At 40.3% G+C, this 25,656-nt stretch overlaps 1 protein-coding gene across 26 annotated transcripts in view; it reads left to right on the forward strand.

Moving 5' to 3' along the window:
- The window catches only part of foxp1b (forkhead box P1b), a 577,308-nt gene that overhangs the window by 467,719 nt on the left and 83,933 nt on the right, over positions 1-25,656 (forward strand). For all 26 annotated transcript variants that reach the window (XM_069937059.1, XM_069937058.1, XM_069937046.1 and 23 more), the window contains 2 exons: positions 5,573-5,723; positions 7,692-7,887. In XM_069937059.1, the coding sequence (XP_069793160.1) occupies positions 5,573-5,723; positions 7,692-7,887 (347 nt within the window). The remainder of the gene's footprint in view (positions 1-5,572; positions 5,724-7,691; positions 7,888-25,656) is intronic.

Consider the following 25,656-nt stretch of genomic DNA (forward strand, 5'->3'; position numbering starts at 1 on the left):
GGTGTAGGTTAATTGGGTGCATGGACTCATGGGCCGAAAAGGCCTATTACTGTGCTGTATGTCTACATTTGTAAAAAAAAATTAAATTAAACAATTTTAATTAAAAAAAATATATCTTCTAATTTGTTTAAAACTCACATTCCCCCTTAAGTATTCCCTATGCCATAAGTGCTCTGCGATTGGTAAGGGATCGCTTAAGGTGGTATGTGAGTAGGAAGGGAAGGTTGAGAACCACTGCTCTAGACCAAGTTGTTACTGAAATATGTTGCTTGAGAAAAATTGTTGTTGGCCATTTCCTTTGGACCATGCACATAAAGAATTAATAAGGTATGATTAAAACTGGTTTTCAACCTTTTTCTTTTCACTCACATATCACCTTAAGCAAATCCTTACTAATCACAAAACATCTGTGACATAGAGAATACTTAAAGTGGAATCTAATCCATTCCCTTTATATTTCTTCTTTGGCTTGGCTTCGCGGACGAAGATTTATGGAGGGGGTAAAAAAGTCCACGTCAGCTTCAGGCTCGTTTGTGGCTGACCAGTCCGATGCGGGACAGGCAGACACGATTGCAGCGGTTGCAAGGGAAAATTGGTTGGTTGGGGTTGGGTGTTGGGTTTTTCCTCCTTTGCCTTTTATCAGTGAGGTGGGCTCTGCGGTCTTCTTCAAAGGAGGTTGCTGCCCGCCAAACTGTGAGGCGCCAAGATGCACGGTTTGAGGCGTTATCAGCCCACTGGCGGTGGTCAATGTGGCAGGCACCAAGAGATTTCTTTAGGCAGTCCTTGTACCTTTTCTTTGGTGCACCTCTGTCACGGTGGCCAGTGGAGAGCTCGCCATATAACAGGATCTTGGGGAGACGATGGTCCTCCATTCTGGAGACGTGACCCATCCAGCGCAGCTGGATCTTCAGCAGCATGGACTCGATGCTGTCGACCTCTGCCATCTCGAGTACCTCGACGTTAGGGGTGTGAGCGCTCCAATGGATGTTGAGGATGGAGCGGAGACAACGCTGGTGGAAGCGTTCTAGGAGCCTACGGCTCCCTTTATATTTACTGCTGAAATATTTGCAAGGCACATTTTTTTCCTTTCAAAGTGCCCAATTTGAAAATTAAATCATTAAGAGAATGAAAATAAATGATTTTGATGGCAGTCAGCCTGCCTTTTGATTTTCAACTTTGAAAGCTCTGTCTGGAAAACAATACTGAAGCTTGGTGTAAAAATGTGTTTTAAAATAAATGTCATGAAGAATTAAAGAAAGTTGCATCAAAGAGTGCCTCATTAATCAAGTTGTATATGAATTTAAAAAAATACAGTGAATAAGTATGAATTTAAAAACTTTAATCAGTCAACTGCTTGAATAATGTTTCAAAATGCATACAAAGGATCTACGATAAATACAGATGAGGAAAACAATGTGATTAATCTTAACAGATTTGCCCAGAGAATTCCTTTAATCTCTCTGTTACAACATCCACTCATTTTGTAATCAACTCTGACAATTCTATGTACTGGTTCATCTTTATGTGAAGACAACCATATCAACATCAGTCATAATTTGTTAGCTCCTAGTTTGGATCTTTGTGCCTTTTACCCTTCTCTCAATCACAAACATATGAACTTCTGCTTGAGAAATAAATCTTACCACAGTTTTTTTTTTGTTGCATAAATTGTGTCCAAAGGAAAATTACACCCTTGGTAGATTGAAGTAGTGATCATTTCTGGTAAAATTTGTGTCCATAATCAAATGATCCAAGCACATCCATGTACAATTAACTCGAGAGTGGTTGATATCTTGAGTCAGTTTTACAGCACAGAAGCAGATCCTTTAGCATAACCCATCCATGCTGACAAGCTGACTATATAAACTGGTTGCATTTACCCTATTCCATCTAAACCTTTTCTATCTATACACCTGTCTAAATGCTTTTAAATGTTTGTTCCCATCTCTACCATATTCCCAGCAGCTCATTTTCTATGTGGAAAATGAGCCCCTTGGATCCTTTTTAAATCTTAAATCAGTAGGCCCTTTAAAGCAAGGAAAATACCCGACTGTAAAGGCACAGGTTCTCAGCCTTTGCTCCTTTAGACTTAACTTTCCGAATGTGCTGTGGCTGGCTACGAGGTGCCGCTTGATATGAATGCAATGCAGGAGCAATCTTTTAAGGCTGCTCCATGAAAGGTAAGCATTAAGTTTTCCCACTGCTTGTAGCTGGCCTCCTGGCATGAAATGGTCTTGTGTCTTCTTACTTTGAGCTCTACCCTGGTAGAAAGGCTGTGATAATTTATCTAGTCTGTGGCCCTCATAATTTTGTATACCTCTACAGATACCTTCCTAGGCTTCTGTGCTCCAGTGAGAAAGTCCTACCTTGTCCAGCCTCTTCTTGTAAGCCATCCAATCCCACTTGCATTCTTTTGAATATTTTCTTCACGCTTCCTAGCTTATTGTCATCTTTCCTATAGTTGGGCAACCAACACTGTGCACAAGTGTGATTTTACCAATGGCTTGTATAGTTCTAACATGATGTCCCAACTCTTGTACTCAATGCCTTGACAAATGAAAGGAAGTCACCTTCACACTGTTCGCTAGTGGCAATCTTTCACGGATTATGTACAGTACTTGTACCCTGAGTTCTCTCTGTTTTGCAACGCCTTCCAGGGCTTTGCCATACTGTACAAGTCTTGCCATGGCTTAATGACCAGATTGCCAAACCTTACACTTGTACAGGTTAAATTCTATCTGCCATTCCTTTGTCCACATTCCCACTTCTTGAAGCTTGATGTGGAGGTATTGTGTGGAGCGAGGTGGATAGGTAGAGTTGGAGAGGATGCAATGTGTGGAAAATAAGGATGGAGGCAATAGTGTGTGTGTTTGTGAGAGAGAGGGGTGTGGTCTTCAGCTCTTATTGTGAGGTCATGATATTTCTTCCAGATGTACTCTATGGAGTAGGCACCATTCCAGAAGAAGATTTATTTGACCACTTTCGGTTGTGCACTTCGCCAGAAATTCCTCTGGGAAACTTGCCTGCCCCCTCACTCCCAAATAGTTAAGAATCCCCTTTCTGGTCCCTTTCCCTACTACTGAAATTTCAATACCCGTCGTAAAGATTGCAGCTCCATCTCCTTCTCTCTTGTAGCCTCTTTCACTTCCCTGGCAGCTCTAATGAATGATAGTCTTTGGCTCGCATAGAGCATGTTTCTCAAAGGTCTAGAGCAGTGGTTCTCAGCCATTTTTCTTTCCACTCACATACCACTTTGTGTAATCCCTATGCCACAGGTGATCTGTGATTAGGAAGGAATTGCTTAAGGTGGTAGGTGGGTGGAAAGAAAAAGTTTGAAAACCACTGTTTTAATCGTTCCTAATTGACTCGTTATGTGCATGGTTTCATAACTCCAAAGGAAATGGGTCAATGACAATTTTTCCTCAAGCAAAATATTTCAGTAACAATTGGGTCTAGAGCAGTGGTTCTCAACCTTCCCTTCCCACTCACATCTCACTCTAAATAATCCCTTTCTCATCACGTATGATGGTATAGGGATTACTTAAAGTAGTATGGGAATGGAAAGAAAAAGGTTGAGAACCACTGGTCTGGAGTGTATCAATTATGCTTCATAGCAAAACTGCTAAATTTGGTGAGTTCCCATCTGAAACTGTGCTGATGCGGTTTGTAAACCATTCAACCAGTCTTTGTGAGGACACACACACAAAACCTACCAAATAAAAGTGAAAATCCATTCTTTTTTTAGTTACTGGTACATCTAAGTCGCCTCAGAAATGATAATCCAGGAGCAGATTGTGCTGAAATAATGAAGAACATAAAAAGCAAATACGATAAAGGGAGCTGGTGGAAGAATTGCAAATGTGAATGGATGACTGGAGTTTTATGACACTTTAATGTGCAGTGAGCAACAGGGAAGAGGCTTGAGGCAAAGCAGAAGTAAACATTACATAAAAGATCGTTCCATCCCTCTGTCTCCTTTCCTCCAGCTCTCCACCCCTCTCCATTCAAGGAGCTGTACCCTCCCCCTATCATAGCTTTGTTTTCCTCTTCTGCTCTCCCACCCATATCCACCTATGACCTGTTGGCCTGTGCTCCTCCCTCTGCCCCTTCTCCCTTCCTCTCCTTCCCCCTCCCTTTTATTTCAGGTGCCTGCCTTCTCTTTGCTCATACCTGGACGACGGGCTCAGACCTTTGATGAAATATTGGTTACCCTTTTCTTTCTCTTGACACTGTGTGACCTGCCGAGTTTCTCAGGCATTTTTGTGCATTGCATTACATAAAAGATGTTTCATTGTTCATTTTGACTTGAATAAAAGGTGAGAATTATTTGTGCTGTGTGATTTGTAACATTTAAATTTCAATCAATTGACTTCACATATTTACTATCGATTTTGAGCAGTTTTGCAATAATTTTGCCACCGCACATGTGGTAATGTAAAATCTGAATATAAGTGGATGTTTAAGTATCATCCAACAAATGATGAACTCTCCATTAATTAAAGTTTGCACATATGTAATATCTTGTTAATATTTAAATTTAGACACACAGCAGGGTAAAGGCCAATTTGGGCCTATGAGTCCGTGCTGCCCTAATTTACACCTCATAACCTACACCCCTGGAACATTTTGAACAGTGGGAGGTAACTGGAGCCTCCGGAGAAAACTCATGCAGACACAGGGAGAGTGTACAAACTCCTTGTAGGTGGCACTGAATTCGAACCCAGGACTGGACCCAATCGCCGGCGCTGTAAAGGCATTGTGCTAACTGCCACGCCAACTATGCACCTTGTTGCATGTGTCTTTAAACAGCAGGGGAAACTACTATAGATTTACTAAACTGTATGCATTTATAGTGTTATTTTAATCAATTGCATACAGTAGTTAAATCAATTGATGTTAGCAATGGTGAAGGGAGAACCAGACTTCAAAAAAAGTAGAAATGATAAATGTAAAGAGTATATTATGTGCTCAATCAATACATGGGCTTTTATAAGCTGACTGACGTATTGAGATACCAATATTCAAGTCCAGTGCTGTTTGGTAAATTATAAATGTCTGTAATTAAAATGCAGAGGCTGTTGCAATGAATGATTTAGTAAGTTATTTCATGTTTTGTCATGGCTGATTAACAACATTAAATTAACGTTTTATTCCATTCTTTGATTTTTCAATTATTGAAAGGGGCATCTAGTCGATTTTTTTTTATATATAAAGTTACTGGTTTAGTGAACCCTGGTTATTTGCATCAAAATAGATGGAAGAAACTTTGGTATTTTATATTAATCAGAAATAAGTAATCATTGTAGCGTTCTCAGGTGGTCATTTTCAGCTCAAACAAACCTTTTCAACCGAGCCTATCAGTATTTAATTTACAACAGAGATCTTTGGATCGAACTGAAGCCATTAAAAAGAAAGTATGAGTTGGATGATTTCTGTAAGGAAAATCATCAATGCTTCCAGTATTAATTTCAAGTAGGTGTAATGGTTGTTGGGGAATAAAGGAACATTTATCAATGATAATAATGTAACTCTAATCCAGAGCCTTCAAATTTGTGTTTAATTTTGACAACAGCAACCACTGGCAACTCACCACTTAGCCCTTCAGCAGCAACTTCTCCAGGTGCAGCAGCTTCAACAACAGCACATTATGACAATGCAGCGTCATGGCTTGCTTCCAGTGCAGTCTGGTCAGCCAGCTCTCTCTCTGCAGACATTAGGACAAGGTAAGTGTCAGGCCTGGAGACAGGCCCTTTTAAAACAGCCTTCTGATTTGGGCTCCTCAAATGGGAACAGCAAAGCTGCAGCAGTTAAGTTGTTCAGAAGAGGGCAATTGAGCGGTGACAGGGCACACCAGCGTATAATATGAAAGCTATGAATGTGACGATGCGTGAAGTGTAATCTGTACAGCAACACATCAGGGACGCCCTTAGGTAATTCAGCAGCCATGTCATTGATTGATTTGAATAGTTGTATGTTATAGCTAGCTGTTCCTGTGGTGTTTAAGGAGCATGTTTAAAGCCGAAGGGTGTCTATCTGCAAACCATTGACCAAAGAACCCACAGAGAGTGGCTTCAGAGATATAGTTCTAGTGGTGCAGTAAACTAATAGACGTGACATTTGTCCCAGTGGAACACAGGTTCTTTGAAAAGCAACAGAGTTTGGGCAGGCAGAAATACAAAGCAATTTTTTATCACTGTGATAATAGTCCAAAACTGATGTCATTATGAACCTTAAATCAACTTTATGCTTGCTTGAACATAGCCACCTGGGTATAGAGGTACAAGGACGCAAAAGGTTGAGCAACTATGTTTGTCTTTCAACCAGTGCTACCTGGGATTGGGAAATTGAGTTCTATGAACAGTAATCAATCACGTTTTTCAACAACATACATTTTTCAAAGTAGTGTCCATTTTGTTTTATAATGAGAAACAGTAGGAAATGTGTTCAAAATTAAATGAATAAATCTAGGATAAAATCCATCATAGAGGATCCTTTTTGTGCTAATCTGATTAAAGATAAAGTGTGACAATCTACTTTCTTTCTACACAAAAGCATGATATGATCAAGCGTGATTATTCACTTTTGTTTTAACCATGCAAATAGCGGCGTTAAGATCAATTTTGCCTGCAATTGTTACCTCACAGGCAATCCTGTTCAGCGCATTTGCTGGAAATTAATATGTCAAGTATTATGTTTGGAAATGAAAACTTAATGTAAAGAAATAAGAAAATTTACATTGTGACCTTCTTCTTGCTTGATTTTCTCGTTGTTACTGCTCAGCTAATACTGAAAAGGTTGTTCTGCTGTCCTGCTATAATTTACTATTCTTTGATATGCAAACTATCTGCCCAGAACATGTAAAAATCCTATCAGTCTCATTTCACACTTCCTAACCACTTAGACTCTCTAGAGTCTATTGCCTTATTAGACCTACACTCTCCAATGCTACCGTAATTAAAATTTTTAGCAGTAGTTTAGTAAAGTAAAGATATTTTGGCTGATCATTTTCAGATTATTATCCAATCCTTGGACCTAAAATGGAAGTAATAAATTAGATTCTGACCGAGTGTTCTCAGTGATCTAAAGTGCTTGAATATTTAATTGTGATTTGTAATTAAAATATAGTTAGAACCACAGAATTTTTGCTTTCCGCTTTCAACTCTCCACATTGGCTTTTGAATGAAATAAAATTTTAATGATAAAGACAGGCGATTAAAAAATAATTACTGACATAATATTCTAATTTTGTAGTAAAATTATAAAAGGCCTTTTGAATATGGGTGCAAATGAATTGTTTACATTTAAACATTATTTTCAATTGTACTTTTTATATTTAAAGATGAATGTATTTGCCATTAATATATTACAGAATTCCTGCAATGGTAAGTTTAAGTGCTCTGCTTTAAGAAGGTCAACATGCAGAGCAGTTGTTATGTCTGTGGTAAAATGAATAGATCAATTATTGGAAAGATCTGAAGAATTTACTTTTAATTATCAACACTAACAGAACATACAGTGGGTTACCCTCTGTCATGTTAGAAGTATTGCAGTGTCTAGGAATATAGTTAAGAGTTGTCTAATTAACATCAAACCTTGTTTACATACATTGTTTTAATTAGTATGTGAAGAAGAATAAGTCTACTGTTTATGGATCTAATCATAGACTGTGGGGCTATTGCTGTTTGACACAGGCATGACTCCAAAAGAATTACAACAGCTTTGGAAAGAAGTGACTGGAGCTCATACAGTGGAAGAAAGTGTAACCAAAAATGGCAGTCTAGACCTTTCCACAAGCTCAATTTGTTCTCCTGCAGTACCACCTAAGACCTCACTACCAGCAACGCTGATGAACGGACAGTCTACGGGTCACACTCCTAAAAGAGAATGGTAGGCATTAATAGGATGTTTTTTAATGTCCACCACTGATCCAACTAATTTGTTTTTGATCTGAAATCCTTTTATAGCCCTCACTTCTCTGGCTGGTGGTATGGCCATCCATTTATCATAGCCTATTATGTGTAACGATGCCTGATTATCCCTTTAGTATTTCCTTTTTACATGAAAAATTGAGCTCTCCAAAGAATTGTGTGGGTAAGTAGCCATGCAATGTTAATGGGATTCTGCACAACATAATGTTCAAGACAGAGTGTGCATGGTTTTGTGCTATTCTGTTTTCTGGAGAGGATTCCACAGCAGTAATGTGTCTTCCACCACCATCTTCACTTCAACTTCTACTGATATCATTTTTATTTGAAGAATATACTTTGTGTGGCAAAGTGCATCACAGAGATCTGGTGGCAAATCTTTTGAGTGATGATTGATAATTGTCATAACATATTTGCAGTTCAGTTGAGGTGAATTACAATATAATACACTAACCTCTGTAGGTTTTAGAGTTGTAACCTGTGTTATATAGCTGCACTTAACTGAATTTTTAAAACATTGTCGTTTCCTTAGGATATCCCAAATTGCATTGCCACTGATAGATTATCTTGATTATGTTGACTGTTATCTTGTAGATAGAATTGTCAATGTGTGCACAGCAAAGTCTCAAGTGATAAATTATTAATTTTTTATAGTGGTGTTGCCACTCCAGAGTCCGGCTGGGCTTGCTCATCTTGGAGTCAACTTCTTTGTCCAAAGACCCATCACTGGAGATGATGCTCCCCAAGTATTTGTCAACTAGGTGTCATCAACAGTGAATTTTGGTTCTATGGTGTTGGTGTTTGGCATGGATTGATGGTGTACTTCAATCTTGTACAGGTTGTACAGGTTTTTTGTCAGGCCAAAAAGTGTAGCAGCATCTGAAAATTGTTCAGCATGAACTGTACATCATTATTTTTGTGCATCAAGAGCACACAGTCATCAGCAAAAAGGGTTTCTAGAATTACTGTGTAGAGGCACTTCATCCATGCGTTCAAGCGGCATAGGTCAAAGAAAATGCTGTCCAGTTGGTACATGATGTACATCCCTCTTCCAGACTTGGACAGCACATGACAACATGCAAGTGAAGAACAGATTGAACAAGACTGGGGCTAGTGTACAACCCTGTTTCACCTCATTAGAAATGGCAAATGCACTGCAGAGGACCTGTCCTGTCATTCCGTCGAGGAGCAGCTGAATTTTTTTTTTTTAATGGGCATCCATAATGGGTTAGGATGATTGAGAGAGCCTCTCTATTTACAGTGTCAAATGCCTTTGTCAGGTCAATGAAGACTGAGTAAAGAGACTCGTTTTGCTCGATGCACTTTTTATAGGATAAGATCTTGCAAATATATTGCTGACTCTTTGTTTCGGTTGCTTGATGTCGAATTGTCTTTGAAAACATTTGCCCTCTTGCTTTTTCCATATTAAACAATTGGCTAACAACTAGCTTGAACATTTTGCTAGTTAAGAACAGTTTGGGAACATCAAGGTTCTGAGTAAGAGTTTCACGATGAAGGCCTTTGCATACTCTCACATTGCAGGATGCATTCAGAAAGCCAGCTGTGTCCATGCCGACTACTGGTCACCATCTGTATTACTCCTACCTTCCAACACTTATCCAATAGACTTAAGCGATTTAAGTCCACACCTAAATGTTACTTCCACTGCTCTCTCAGGCAATATATTCCCAGATACACCAATCTTTGGATGTAAAAGGACCCTGTCATATCTCCTCTAAACCTTGTGCCCTAACCCTTGTGTTGTGAGAATTTTTAAAAAAAATCTTGTTAGCTTCTTTCTAAGCTACTCAACTTAATTATACAGTTACAGTTAGAATTTAAAAGAATTACCCCTAAATTCCCAAAGAGGAACGGCAGCAGTTAGGAATAACTAAATATGAAATGCAAGTTCATTAAAAATTAAGAATAATTTTGTAATATTGCATTCTTCCCTCCTTTTTAAAAAAAAAAGTCAAGCAACACTTTATGGGGCTATTCCCATCTATATCGATTGGGAGGTTTGGGTACACGATTGGATCTTCTTAGTTCTTTTAGGGCTACTGTTTCATCATCCTCCACACTAAGGCATATCACATCTTTCTCCTCTAGTACTGGTACACCAGATTTCTTTTATCTTGTTCCACAATAGGAGATGTAGGGATTGCCTGGGCTTTTGGTCAAGGTGCCAAGTCAAGAACAGGCACAGTCGACCCCCATCCATCTGGGTACCTGATGTTTGTGTATGTTGAATTAATGTCAAGGTGTTCAACTTGATCTACAAGTGGTTCCTTAGTAGTATGGGTCCATGGATCATTAGTCAGGAAGACAGAATTTCCATGGAATGAGCGGCATTGGAATGCAAAGAAAGTTTGAGGTGTAGTTATTTGTTGCTGTAGCAATCTTTGTGAGTGTAGTACATCAGGAAGCACCAGCTCCCAATGCTTGAGCAGGTTATGCAATCTAAGGGCCAAAGGAATTTCCTTCCATATGATGCCATTAACCTCTCTACCTGTCCATTCCCATTTGGGTGGTATGGGGTAATATAACTTGTGGCAACCCCCTTCTGAGAGAGAGAAATTTTCTGATCCTTAGACACGAAGGTGGTGCCTCGATCAGAGTGTATGTAATTTGGCATTCACATAGGCTAAATAGCAGATCCAGGCATCTGATTACTGTTGTAGTACATATTGGGACATGAAAAGGCAAAAGGGCAGCAAGAGTATTCATCAACCACTGTCAGTAGATGTGGGTTATGCGAAGCTGTAGGCAAGGGTCCCTTGTAATTGATAAGAATCCCTCCAGCTGGTTGGTAGAACTGAAGCTTTAGTTCAGTGCAGACCCTGCATGAAGCCTATCTTCTTGACATCTTCTGTAGAAAAGGGGAGATTCTTTGCTTTAAAAAAAAAAATGCAGCAGCCAAGTTATTCCTGGATGACAAAGTCCATTGTGAATGTTAGCAAATGTGGAGGCTGAACAAGTATACACCCGACTAAATGCATCAGGGACCATACTCTCTTTCCCAGGATGGTATTTTATTGTGTAACTAAATGCTGCAAGTTCCAGCCTCCATTCTTGAATCTTTGCACTCTTTACCATCAAACATAAAGGCCACTGACCTCTGATCAGTAACCAAGCTAAAGTGGTGCCGTGCCAGGTAGTAGCTCCATTTGCACACTGCCTCAATGATGGCAGTCGCTTCTTTCTCTACAATGTGGTCGTGCAATTCACTTCCTTGTAGCGTCTTTGACATGAATACAGTAGGCGTCCTCCTTGGTTAAGGACAGCAGAAATAGCCACATCAGATACATCACACTCTACCTGAAAGAGTAAGTTTTCATTCACCGATTGCAGGGTGGCCTCCTCCAGCTCTCTAGTAAGTTAAAGGTGTTCAGGGCCTTTTCCTCCATTGGAAACTTCTCTGTATTTCCCATTAGTTGAATCTTGTTAGAAAACACATGAATCCATTCAGCATAATAAGCAAACATCCCGAGTACCCTTTTTAGGGATTGCAAATTTTTTGGTGGAAGAAGTTCTTGTCATGGGCAAAGTCTCTCAGGATCTGGCTTAATGATAGCAATCCCCACCCAGTATCCAAGGACATTGATGCAATTTACAGACTCCAGTCTTTGAATCATTGAGTATTAGGTGTCTCTGACTGATGTCTTTAGGAATTTCTTTACATTCTGATCATGTCCCTCTTGTGTATGTCCGTTAATAGTGATATTTATCAAGGTAAGGGAAGACACTTTGCAGTTTTTCTTCTCTAACTTGTCCATTGCTCACTGGAAGGTGGCTACCCCATTTGTGACTCCAAATGGAATCCTACAAAATTGGTATAAATGTCCATTGGCTACCCTCCTCCTGACTCCAAGGTGTTTTCTGGATGGGTGAACCTTTAGTTTTAGCTCCTGCATGACTTTCAGTGCTGCATGAATCCAACGAAGCACCTAACCTTTTACCATTCACAATGATAAAGGTTGCAGCTTGAGCCAGTACCTGAGAATTGACCACTGTTGCCACTGAGCTTGGTGAGGCCTTAGATTTGCACAGCCGGGCATTATGTCCCTTCTTGGCACATTTATTACAAGTAGCCTCGCATGCTGGACGGTTATCCCGTGAAAGGTAAGAGAACCCACAGAAGAAACATTTCTGTTTTGTATTATATGGCAGCCACAGCTGGTTTCTCAAGAGTAACTGGAAAGTTATCAGGCAACCCTGCTAAAGAATACTTCTCACATACCTGCGGTACCTGTGATTGTTCAGGGTTTGCTATTGCAGCTGTAGCATCATTACTGTGTTGAGCTACATCTAACACAGTAGCTTGGTTATAAGTAGTTCAAGACCAGTGTTTTGTTTTTTAAGTGACGCTGGCATTTTGCAGGTGAGGCAATGTCAGCAATGAACACGTCACGCATTGTCTCATTTCCACGAAAAAATCAGTTTCACTTTAACTTTTACAGCTCCCTGATGAAATCATCTAATGATTCTCCTGGCTTCTGCTGCCTGGTAGCCAGTAAATGTCTGACAAAAACCTCATTGGGAATCTTCACATATACACTGTCCAACTTAGAGATTGCTGAGTCAAAATTTTCACATCATTCTATGATTTCAAAAACGTTGCAACTCGCGAAGGTTGAGTGTCTGTACTTATGGTATCTTGTTCCCAGAGTTGTCAACGTAGTTCATGAAAACTGTATGCCAGTATCGGCATTCCTTGGCAGCTGTCGGTGAGCTGGGGTCGATGTCAAAGTATTTGGGCCTTCACGCCGTCTCCATGCTTGACAATTAAGTTGAGTAAATTGTTGTGAAAATGAAAAAAACTTGGTGACTGCTTTCCAAGCTTTACTCAATTTAATTGTACAGTTGCAGTTAGAATTTAAAAGAAAGGCACATTCTAAATTCCCAGAGGAGTGACAGCAGCCAGGATCAACTAAATATGAAATGCAAACTATTAGCAATTCATTTTTCTTTGGCTTGGCTTCGCGGACGAAGATTTATGGAGGGGGTAAAAGTCCACGTCAGCTGCAGGCTCGTTTGTGGCTGACAAGTCCGATGCGGGACAGGCAGACACGGTTGCAGTGGCTGCAGGGGAAAATTGGTTGGTTGGGTGTTGGGTTTTTCCTCCTTTGCCTTTTGTCAGTGAGGTGGGCTCTGCGGTCTTCTTCAAAGGAGGTTGCTGCCCGCCAAACTGTGAGGCGCCAAGATGCATGGTTTGAGGCGATACCAGCCCACTGGCGGTGGTCAATGTGGCAGGCACCAAGAGATTTCTTTAGGCAGTCCTTGTACCTTTTCTTTGGTGCACCTCTGTCACGGTGGCCAGAGGAGAGCTCGCCATATAACACGATCTTGGGAAGGCGATGGTCCTCCATTCTGGAGACGTGACCCACCCAGCGCAGCTGGATCTTCAGCAGCGTGGACTCGATGCTGTCGACCTCTGCCATCTCGAGTACTTCGACGTTAGGGATGAAAGCGCTCCAATGGATGTTGAGGATGGAGCGGAGACAACGCTGGTGGAAGCGTTCTAGGAGCCGTAGGTGATGCCGGTAGAGGACCCATGATTCGGAGCCGAACAGGAGTGTGGGTATGACAACGGCTCTGTATACGCTTATCTTTGTGAGGTTTTTCAGTTGGTTGTTTTTCCAGACTCTTTTGTGTAGTCTTCCAAAGGCGCTATTTGCCTTGGCGAGTCTGTTGTCTATCTCATTGTCGATCCTTGCATCTGATGAAATGGTGCAGCCGAGATAGGTAAACTGGTTGACCGTTTTGAGTTTTGTGTGCCCGATGGAGATGTGGGGGGGCTGGTAGTCATGGTGGGGAGCTGGCTGATGGAGGACCTCAGTTTTCTTCAGGCTGACTTCCAGGCCAAACATTTTGGCAGTTTCCGCAAAGCAGGACGTCAAGCGCTGAAGAGCTGGCTCTGAATGGGCAACTAAAGTGGCATCGTCTGCAAAGAGTAGTTCACGGACAAGTTTCTCTTGTGTCTTGGTGTGAGCTTGCAGGCGCCTCAGATTGAAGAGACTGCCATCCGTGCGGTACCGGATGTAAACAGCGTCTTCATTGTTGGCAATTAGCAATTAATAACTTTGTAATACACCTAGTTTCATTCGCCGTGATGTAGAGAAAAGTTTTGTTCTGTCTGCCCCATCATAATTTTATAAACCTCACCAATGATCCTCTTATTCTCTGCTTCGGAGAAAACAGGGTCAGTCTTTCCAATGTCTCCACGTAACTTGAATGTACCATCATGACAACATTGAATTCTCGCCAACACTATTATATCTCTCCGCAAGAATTGCATGCAGTATTCCAGCTGAAGTCTGATCAATAGAACTGTTGAATATTACAGCACAGAAATGGGCCCCTTCAGCCTTTCTACTTTGTGCTAAACCATTTTATTGCCTAGTCCCACTTGTCCAAAATCTTCTTAAATATTAAAATTGAGCCTGCATTGGTCACTTCATCTGGAAGCTCATTCCACACTCCTTCCTCTCCCTGTGTGAAGAGGTTCCCCTAAACATTTCCCCTTCCACCCTTAACTCGTGTCCTCTGGTTTGCATTTCATATTCAGCAGAAAACGCTTACTTACATTTACTCTGTGTTTACCCCTCATAATTTTAAATGCCTCTATCAAATCTCCCCTCGTTATTCTACAATCCAGGGAATAAAGTTCTAACCTGTTTAACCTTTCTCTATAATTCAGTTCCAGAAGTCCAGGCAACATCTTAGTAAATATTTCAGATTTATTGTCAGTACAATGCTAAGATTCTTTTCTGTGGGCGAGGTAGAATTGCCACTGATTGGTAGCGCAAGAAAAAAAATGTACATGGCATATATATGTAAACAAATAAAGAACTGTAAACAGATAACAAATGTAAACAAATTGTGCAATGCAGAGAGAATAAAAAGAAAATCAATAAAGTGCACAAGTAAGAGTCCTTAAATGAGTCTCTGCACTCTTTCAATCTTAGGTGACCAAAACTGCACATAATACTCCAAATTTGACCTTACTAATGTCTTGTACAACTTTAACATAACTTTCCAACTCCTGTATTCAATATTTTGATTTATGAAGGCCAATATGCCAAAACCTCTCTTTACAATCCTATCCACCTGTGATGCCACTTTCAGGGAATTGTGTATCTGTATTCTCAGTACCTTCTGTTCTACTGCACTCCTCAGTGCCCTACCGTTTACTGTGTTTGTCCTTTCTTGGATTGTCCTTGCAAAATGCAACACCTTGCACTTGTCTTCATTAAATTCTATCTGCCATTTTTCAGCCCATTTTTTCAGCTGGCCCAGATCCCTCTGCAAGCATTGAAAATCTTCTTTGCTGTCCACAACCCCTCCAATCTTAGTATCACCTGAAAACTTGCTGATCCAATTTACCACATGATCATCCAGACCACTGATATAGATGACAAACAACAATGATCCCAGCACCGATCCTTGACACACACTTAGTCGCAGGCCTCCAGTCTGAGAAGCGATCATCCACCACTACTCTTTTGCTTCTCCTGATCAGCCACTGTCAAATCCAGTTTACTACTTCAACATGAATAGAGTATCTGAACCTTCCTGATTAGCCTCCCATGTGGGACATTTTCAAATTCCTTATTATACTCTAAATGAACAACTTCCTCAATAAACCCTATCAGATTGGTTAAATAAAACCTACTGTGCACAAAGTCATGTTGACTATCCCTTCTCAGTCCCTGACTATCCAAATACTTGTATATCCGATCTCTTAGAACAGCTTCCAATAGTTTACTGACTGCTGATACCAGGCTCATTGGCCTATAATTTCCAGGGTTACCTTTGAACCTTTTTTAAAAGCAACGGAACAACATGACCTACCCTCCAATCCTCCGGCACCACACTTGTGGTTAAGGACATTTTAAATATTTCTGCCAGAGACCCTGCAATTTCTACACTAGCTTTTTCTCAAGGATCAAGGGAATATCTTGTCAGGCCCCGGGGATTTATCCAACCTTATTTGTTTCAAGACAGTAAGCACCTCTTTCCCTTTCATCTTTATAGGTTCTTTACCTCCCTTGACTCTGTGCCAGTTTCATGAGTAAACACTGATGCAAAAAAAAATCACATTTAAGATTTTCCCTATCTCTTGGCTCCATACATAGCCGACCACTCTGATCTTCAAAGGGACCCTCACTATCCTTTTGGTCTTAATATACCTATTGAGGGCAGCAATGTTGTTAACACAACACTATTACAGCCCTAGAATCGGAACCAGGATTTGAATCTCCCATTGCCTGCAAGGAGTCCGCATGTTATCCCCGTGTTTGCCTGGGTTTTCCCTGGGGGCTCCAATTTCCTCCCACCATTCAAAATGTACCAGGGATTGTATGTCATTTGGGTGTAATTCGCTGGCACTGGCTCGTAGGCCGAAATGGCTGTAACGGTGCTTTTTGTCCAAATTAAAATAATCCCAGAGGATTTTCCTTCACATTGTATGTCAAAACAACTTTGTGTCTCCTTTTGGCCTTTCTGATTTATTTCTTGAGGTTTCTCTCACATTTTTCTACTCAAGTGCCTCATTTTAACCGTGTTGCCTATACCTGCTATACACCTCTCCCTTCTTCCAAACCAGATCTCTAATATCCCTCAAAAAAACAAGGTCCCTACGCCTGTTAACTTTGCCTTCAATATAGTTTAAATGCCCAGGAGCAGCAACAGCAATCTTCCCGCAAGGATATTGGATCCCCTGCACTTCAGATACAAACTGTCCCATTGGAACAGGTCCCACCTTTCCTGGAGGGGAGCCCAATTATCCTGAAACCCTCCCTCCTGCCCCACATCTCTAGCCACTTACTAAGCAACATTATCCTCCTATTTCTACACTCTAGCACTTGGTATGGGTAGCAATCCAAACCCTAAAGTTTCTTTCCTTCAACTTAGCACCCAACTCCCTGAACTCTCTGCAGGACCTCATCACCCTATATTGGTTCCTACATAGACCACGACATCTGGCTGCTCACCCTCCCTCCTGAGAATACTGTGAATGCGAGGCAGGGAGGCAACATACCATACGGGATTCTCAATCCCTTCTACAGAACCTCCTATCTGTCTCCCTAACGATGGAATCCCCTATCACTACTGCTTGCCTCTTCTCCCTTCCCTTCCTTCCTGGCCACAAGACAGAGACCTGATTGCCATGACGTCCCTGGTAAGTTGTTCCCCCCCCAATAATATCCAAAATGGTTTACTTGTTATTGAGGAGAATGGCCACAGGGGTGTCCTGCACTGCCTGCCTGTTCCCTTTCCCTCTTCTGACTGTCACCCAGCTACCCTCCTCCTAGGTGTGATAGCATCCTTGTAACTCTTGTCTAGCAAACCTTCCCACAAGGATATTAGTCCCCTTCCAGTTCAGAGCCCACCTCACTGACAAAAGACAAAGGAGGAAAAACCCTACACCCAACCCACCAATTTTCCCTTGCAACCGTGCCTGCCTGTCCCGCGTCAGACTTGTCAGTCACCAACGAGCCTGCAGCAGACGTCAACATACCCCCTCCATAAATCTTCGTCCGCAGAGCCAAGCCAAAGAAAGAAAAAGAAGATGCAAATTGTCCCATCCTGCTATCCATGTTCTCTTAAAGTTTGAGCATTTTTTAAATCAATTCTCTAATGAGAGTTAATATTCCAGGTGCTGCCTTCACCACATCATCTACTTGCATTGCTCTCCTCAGGAATCTTTGAACTTCCACATTCAGTCCCTTTCTTCCTCATTGCTCCCTCAGGCCTTACCCTTCATGTTCTATCTTCACAAGTAGCCTCCAAAATGTATCACATTTATCAGGATTGAATTCCATCTTCCATTTCTCAACCCATTTTACCAATACATCATTGTTGCCTTGTAGTCTGTGACTACCAACAACTCTATTAACCTTTTGTCATCTGCATTCTTGCTGATCCTACCTCCTGCATACAGATCAAAATCATTTGTGCTTATTACACACATCAGCTTCTTTGGCTTGGCTTGGCGGACGAAGATTTATGGAGGGGTATGTCCACATCAGCTGCAAGCTCGTTTGTGGCTGACAAGTCCGATGTGGGACAGGCAGGCGCGGTTGCAGGGGAAAATTGGTGGGTTGGGGTTGGGTGTTGGGTCTTTCCTCCTTTGTCTTTGTCAGTGAGGTGGGCTCTGCGGTCTTCTTCAAAGGAGGTTGCTGCCCGCCGAACTGTGAGGCGCCTCACATTTAAACATTCTTCTTCTTTCTTCTTTGGCTTGGCTTCGCGGATGAAGATTTATGGAGAGGTAAATGTCCACGTCAGCTGCAGGCTGGTTTGTGGCTGACAAGTCCGATGCGGGACAGGCAGGCACGGTTGCAGCGGTTGCAGGGGAAAATTGGTGGGTTGGGGTTGGGTGTTGGGTCTTTCCTCCTTTGTCAGTGAGGTGGACAATCTCTTTAGAACACCACAAAATCATTAGCATGTAATGACGAATACAGCCCTCTGTCATCGCCCTTCATTTCCGGTCACCAAGCCACATTTAGATCCAATTTACCCTGGATAGAATGGGTCTTAACCTTTTTAACGAGTTTCCTCTGAGGCCTCCTGTTATGGTGGAAGTGGTAGATTGCAAGTACCTTCGTAAAAGAAAATAGATGAGTTAGATTACATTAAACTCCATGGATGTGGGTAAAAGCAAGCCTCATAAATGCCATGAGGTGTGGATGGATGAATAGTGTACAATGGGCCGCCTCGATGTGCAAATATTATTGTATACCAATGAATGTGTTCAGATTAAATCTTAGTATCCCAATCACACCTGGTTTCGAAAAATAGTTCAAAATGTGGCAATATTGAATGTACTCAACAAGTAAACATCTGTTGCTCTGTTAATTCTAAACATTCACAATGTTCTGAATTTCTCATTTCTTCTCCTTTTCCTGAGACTTTGCTTCCTTGCTCTGAACTCGCTGATTTGAGGAAAGACTACTGAACATCTATTCTGCCAGCTGGTTTCAATGTCCTGCATAATTTGATGTGGCCAGAAAATGTTTGACTACTGAATGTAATGGGCTTGCCTTGTGCCCACTTGTAAAGCCGTGTCTACCTCCTTGAGTTTGTAAACCAAAATTGAGCACACTGTACCAAGAACAGCAAGACCCCCCCCCCTTCCATTAGTACTTCAAGTTGTTGGTAATAAAATGATTTGCCATTTCCTAAGTGGTTGGTGTTCTTAAATTTTAAGTTTCTGAATTTATGTTGGATATCTCGTCTCATCTGCATATGAACATTTAATGATTTCCGACGTTTCAAATGATTGCCTGTCTTACCAATGTAAAAGTCCCACTTTGACACTTTCTCCTCCATTTGTCAGGTTGCTCCCCTATTTCCATAACCTGTCTACATTTCACTGGGGCCCCCTTACATTCTTCTTGCAGCTTATTTTCCCACCTAGACATACAATGACACTGAACTTGGGAGGTAACAAATTTGTTACCTCCATCTAAGTCATGAATAGAGATTGTCACAGCTAATCACTTGGGAATGATACCTTTTTTAAAAAAAAGTAAACAAATTGACCAGTAAACATTTACTGCACAAATGATGCAGAAACATTATTCCCTCTCCACTTTTTTTTTATAAATTACATCAGTGTATAACTATCTTCACACCACAATACAGTTATTGGTCATTATCACCAATCCCCATCAAAACTTGGGGAAGAGATAACAGGAGAATCAGAGCCAGCACCACTAGGCTCTCGAACAGCTTCTTCCCACGGGCAATGAGAATGCTGAACAACCAAGGGAACTGCTCACATTAAACATCTGAGACTCATTTGTACAAAACAATATTTTTATAGATATAATACTTATCCTGCATATGTATTATTTGTGTGTTGTGTATGCACTGAGGACCAGAGAATGCTGTTTCATCAGGTTGTTCTTGTACAATCAGATGACAATAGACTTGAGGATCCACCAATAAATGCCTGCTGATCCAAAATCAGGCCACTTTTCTTCATTTAAATATTATCCAGCCATATTAAAGGGTCTTCCACAACCTTTTTGATAATATGGCTGTAGTTTAACAAGTTTTCTGAAAATATACTAAGGTGAAATCCAAATTCTCCCATCGAATTGATCACTTTGTAGCTTCAGATTTGTTTAAAAGGTAGCTATTTCATGAGGCAATTTTTTTTTAATTGTTATGAATTTAAAAAAAAGATTTCTATCTTTAACATTTTCAAGAAAACTAACGTCAGGTTAACTTCCCCGTGGTCTGCTATTTTGATTTCATCCAACTTGAATAGTAATTATATTCACAATCTTCCATTTTGCACAGCATCAGCACCAGAATAAATTTTAGAGGGGGGCACAATGCAAAGCTCATAAACTCGCTCAACGGTGTGGGGGGGGGGGGGGGTGGGAGGGAGCAGGTTACCATCATCTGCCACTCCAATGTAGGTGCCAAGAGAGCTACAGTTATGGCAACGAGTGTTGTTAAACGCTAGTGATGCTTGATGCACACTAGAGTTGCTAGTGTGCGACATGCGAGACGCTAGTGATGCATGACACATGCTACGATGCCGGAGGGGGTGGGGATGGGTCTGGCAAGCGATGGCTGGGCCATATCGGGGGGACACAGCACATTGCTGTGGGGGGGGGGGGGTGCAATGCCCACAGATGTCTCCCCTTAGTTCTGACCCTGAGTTTGATGGACCAATCCAACCTCAAAATTAAAATGAGATTTAGCTTTCTATTTTTCTTTTTGTAATGTAACTAAAGGGGTTCTGTCCTCTCAGTCAGGTTTAAAAGAATTCTAACTAAAAGAGGTAATTAAGTGGTTGAGAAGATGGGGTTAAATCTTGCAATTTTCATTGCAGGGAGTTGCTATAATGGATGTGTTTTCCTTTTGCTTTGTACATAATTGGTGTGCACTCTCCATTTACTCAATGTGATTAAATTACAGCCTTGTCCATAAGTCGTAGTCAAAAATATCTGAGGAAAGGTGCCCACAGATGCATTTAGAGCTTTAGTTGCAGTCTTTTAAGGCGTTATGGTGCCTGAGCAGATTTCACATGACACATGAAACTTTACACATCTAGCTCATCGTGTCTAGATCCATTATAAATGAAGATCATTTCATGGGCTAAAACCCTTAGAATAGGCAAACTGCTTTTGTTATTATGAGCAAGGGCAAAAATGCAAAAATATAATTGGCATCTTGCTTGAGGAAATATTAGTGTTAAAAAAATAATTACAATTGTTCCAAAAGGAATGGGCAAATGTACATGTTCCTGCCCCATATTCTACTTGCCATTCATCAGCATCGGCTTTGGAGTAGTGGCATTCTGTTCAAGAAATAAATAATCTGAAATGCACAAACGCCTACCCTCCACTTTAAGTCGACTTGCACAAGGAAATTTTTAATTAAATCATTCAGGGTAAAACTCAAATGTATGGAAGTAAAACAGTTATGATGGGGATTGCTGGTAAAGACCAATAGCTGTATTGTGGTATGAAGATATTTATACACTGATGTAATTTTTTTTAAAAGTGAAAAGTGAATAAAATTTCTGCATCATTTTTGCAATAAATGATTGTTGTTTAATTGATTTACCTTTTTTAAAATATAGGTAATTAAATGGGTGATATCAAAAAAGTACCAGTAGAGCTTAAGCAAATAAGATTATTATTTTCAAAAATCCTGTACAACAGCTTTTATTATTATTATCATTATGGTATTGGAGAAGGTAAAACACTGAAGTTATTCTGTCAAGCATATCAGAATGGCACTGGTGGGTGATTTTTACAGTGTATTACTATTGGCTGAATAAAGCTCTATGATCACGACCATTGTTGAAATAAAAATAGTGAAAAAAATAAATTTGAAAATGAACACATATAATATGACTGGTAGGAGCAGGGAAGATGCAGTATAGGTACAATGATGTCAAATTAAAAGGGATCTTTAACATATTTTCCTTAAAAGTGAGGTAATACCTTTTTACAATGCACATCCATCAGGATGTGCTTTGCACTTCATTTTTTATTTTATACAGTTTTTGTGAAATTTTCACATTTGATTTCATATTTCTGCATGGTACAGGTAAATTTCTACAAAAGATCTTTTTTTGCCAGTTGGAATGCTTTTAGTAATACCATTTTTGATGCAAGTCATTAAAAATATTTTTGATATGGAAAACATTTTAATAATCAAGGAATGATACTGGACAAATGTAGACCATTCCTCCCAACTTGATTGTGTTTGACCTTTGAAAGAGGTATCCATATACTGCTCCCTTGCTCTTTTTGCATGTTTTGTTTTCGCGTCTATCCAATGCATTAAAGATCACTTAAAATATTCTCAGTGATGTTCCTATTTGTACCAATTTTATTTGATAGACAAAACATTGCATTGAGAATTTAATAGCTGCTTGCTTGCACATCTATTTACTAAATCATAATATGTGTTCTTAATGTGTAATTGTCATTTTATAAATGATTCGCCTGAAAAAGTATGGTTGACTACTCTTGCAAATGCTTCAGCAATTTTTGATTGCACTGCAGTTATGAATTGTTATGCAATATATCTAAAAGTAATTATATATTTTGTAGAAAAGCTATTACAACACTGTCAATTAAATACTTCTGGTGCAGCTTTCTGCATCTCAAGTATATTTTGTTTTGTCAAATAATGACGTTTCAATTGGAAAATCGAAATACATTTAATTTAACGGAAATCAGCCTGCTTTTCATGTGCTTTTGACCTAGTTGAATTGATGAAATGTGTTCTTGAGACCATGATGGCCAGTTCAGTATATCAAAGAGATTTGATAGCACAGGTGGTGCTAATATAGGACAGACCCCAAGGCACTTGTAGTCCAAAGTTGTACAGATTGTAAGCTGTCTGAGTCCATATGGCAGTCAATCCCACTCTGCAAAGGGCAGTGGATTTGTGCCTGCAGGTGGATTGGACAGACTACTGCATGTGAAAGAAAAAAAGGTTTAACCATTCTCACCCTGTTCTGAATAATAATCTTGGTTATTCAATTTGATGTACTTTCTAAGATTCATTTTGAGTGTCCATTTTGTTAATTCTATGATGCCCAGAATTTTTTTTTAGTATAAAAGCTCATTGTTTTTTCTTCAAACAATGCACAATTCCACATTTGAACCGTTGATGCTGCAGCAATTTGGCACGCAGGCATAAAGGAAAAATTGATACATTTTTCTCCTTTTGTCTTTTTTATTTCAACTCCATTATAATTTCAAATGAGCAAATATCCCATATCGTTGAGAATTAATAAATACCTGCCATCATTGGAATCTGTAGAAACAAGCTATTTGGTCTAGTGGTTTCAACTTAATATTCCCCATTAATTTTTTATTTTAATTTTATTCCATTTTAAATCATTGTCAATTGAAAGTAAAGGTTACTGTTACTAAAGGATATTTTGTGCCTTCACTATAATTTCTGAGTAAAGTAAAATACTGACTCAATGACATTTTTTCGGTGAATTTCATCTTGTCTTACAAGATGGCTCGATGCTATGAATCATAGAAGTATAGCATTTTACTGCAAGAGTACAGTACGATGATCTGTTTTCCACGGATCCTTAATGTATCTTTAAAAATTTATTTATTTTTATTTCCTATTTTCAGCATCTGTACATTTGCATGTTTTTTTTGGGGCTTTTCAAGTTCACCCGAAAACATATAACCATATAACCGTTTACATGTTATTCTTAAAAGTAAGCTTTGGGCCTCTTCTCCATAAGTCTTTTTTTTTGCAGAAGGAAGTTGTAGGGGTATAAGGGGAAATTTCAAGAGTCTTCACACCTCAGCTTTATGTCATTTCTTTTTATCTCCCTCATACTTGTTAACCATTTGACTTGTAATTTGAATTGTGAAGCACTGAAAAATTTTAATGGTGATTACTGGTAAATATCATTGCTGGTATAAAACCATTTTATATTTATAAATTAGTATTTTTATTGTGCCAGTATTTCTGCTGCTGAGGTTGAAAATTTTGTTTTTATGCCTGCTATTGTTGCTTCTTCCCTTTTCTAGCTGAGTCATCTGTAATTATGATTTAAGGGGAAGAGGCTGAATTGTCCAGTGGTGCAGGGTAATTTTTGATGTTCATCATGGTTCTGCCATGGTTGCATATTTTCAGAAAATTTTCTCTTCTCATGATTTTGGAAATGTGGTACTGAAACTGAAACTAAACCTTGGCAAAATATGAAGGGATGGAAAATTGGCAAAAGTGCTCTTTTCCAGATCTGTGCATCTTGGCTCACTGGTGGCTCGCTGTCATCTGAGCCAAAAGTTTGGGATTAAAATAATTCTCCTGTGACTTGACTGCGTAATCTAAGCGGACAGTTCATTGCCATGCTGAAGAGGTGGTGCACTACGGAGATGCTTAAGCATAAATTTTTGACCTTTGACTCACAGCTTCAGACCCCAGATTCATTGTGGACCTCTGCACTCTGAAGATTCTTACGCATTCCCCATGGGTTTTCTCTGGGTACTCCAGGGTCCTCCTACGTCCCAAATATGTATGAGTTGGTCGTTCATTATCCTCTATAAATTGCTCACAGCATTGTGGACAAGTGGTAGAATTTGGGGGGAGTTGATGGGAATGTGAGTAGAATAAATTACAGGAAAAGGTCGTGGGGATTGGGGTGGGTCTATGAGCAGCAAAGTCTTGATGTGTTGATATCATCTCATATGTTGTAATGAAAAATGGATTTGCTTACAGTTTTCTGTGAAAAGCCCAAACATATACAAGTATCCACCGCTTAACGTCCATTCGGGCAACGTCCAACAGCATATACGTCAGTTACCGTGAACAAGTCGCAGCAATTTAGAAAAAGTGATCACGAGCTATAGGAAATTGTACACTATATACCCAAGCTGATCTGACTGCCCTGCTGTCTCTCCACAGCCCTGTATTAATCCCAACTAATCCCACTGCCCCACGTTCTCCCCACAGCCCTATATCTATTCCCACACAAATCCCACTACCCTGCTCTCCCCACAGCCCCGTGTTGGTCTTCACACTGATCTAACAGCCCACTCTCTCCCCAGAGCCCTGTATCAGTCCCAACTAATCCCACTGCCCTGTGCTCTTCTCACAGTCCTATGTCTGTCCCCACACTGATTCCACTTCCCACTCTCTCTCTCTCTACAGCCCGTATTGGTCTCCTCACTGATCCCACTCCCCACAACCCCGTGTCACTCCCATGCTGATTCCATTGCCCCACTTTCTGCTCACACTATTCCCTATTTACAAATAAAATGTTTACAGGTACACAACAGTATCCCATATAGCTTTGGGAAGTATATAATATGGTGTTCGCATAACATCCACATCGCATAATGCCCAATTTTACAGAACGTTTCATGGACGTTAAGCGATGCGTAACTGTATTTGTAGTGTGAGTCATGTTGACTGCTATATTGAATGTTGAACTGGTGGAGTAAATTGGATGTAACATGAGTAAGTGCAATGCTGTTTTGATGTTGTCACCTGGTCCATTGCATGTAACTCCTCAAATAGCTTCAATATTACTGGAGTAAAACTACTAACCTTCAGTGATGGTCTCAGGAAGAATAGACCCTTGGTGGCCTGGTATTACATTATACCTTGTTGTGAGCAGTGGCAATCTATGGAAGCCAGCTGGGAAGCAGAAACAACACTCTTTCTTTGGCTTGGCTTCGCGGACGAAGATTTATGGAGGGGGTAAAAAGTCCAC

The sequence above is a fragment of the Narcine bancroftii genome, chromosome 5, assembly GCF_036971445.1.
Source record: "Narcine bancroftii isolate sNarBan1 chromosome 5, sNarBan1.hap1, whole genome shotgun sequence".
NCBI classification, from domain to species: domain Eukaryota; kingdom Metazoa; phylum Chordata; class Chondrichthyes; order Torpediniformes; family Narcinidae; genus Narcine; species Narcine bancroftii.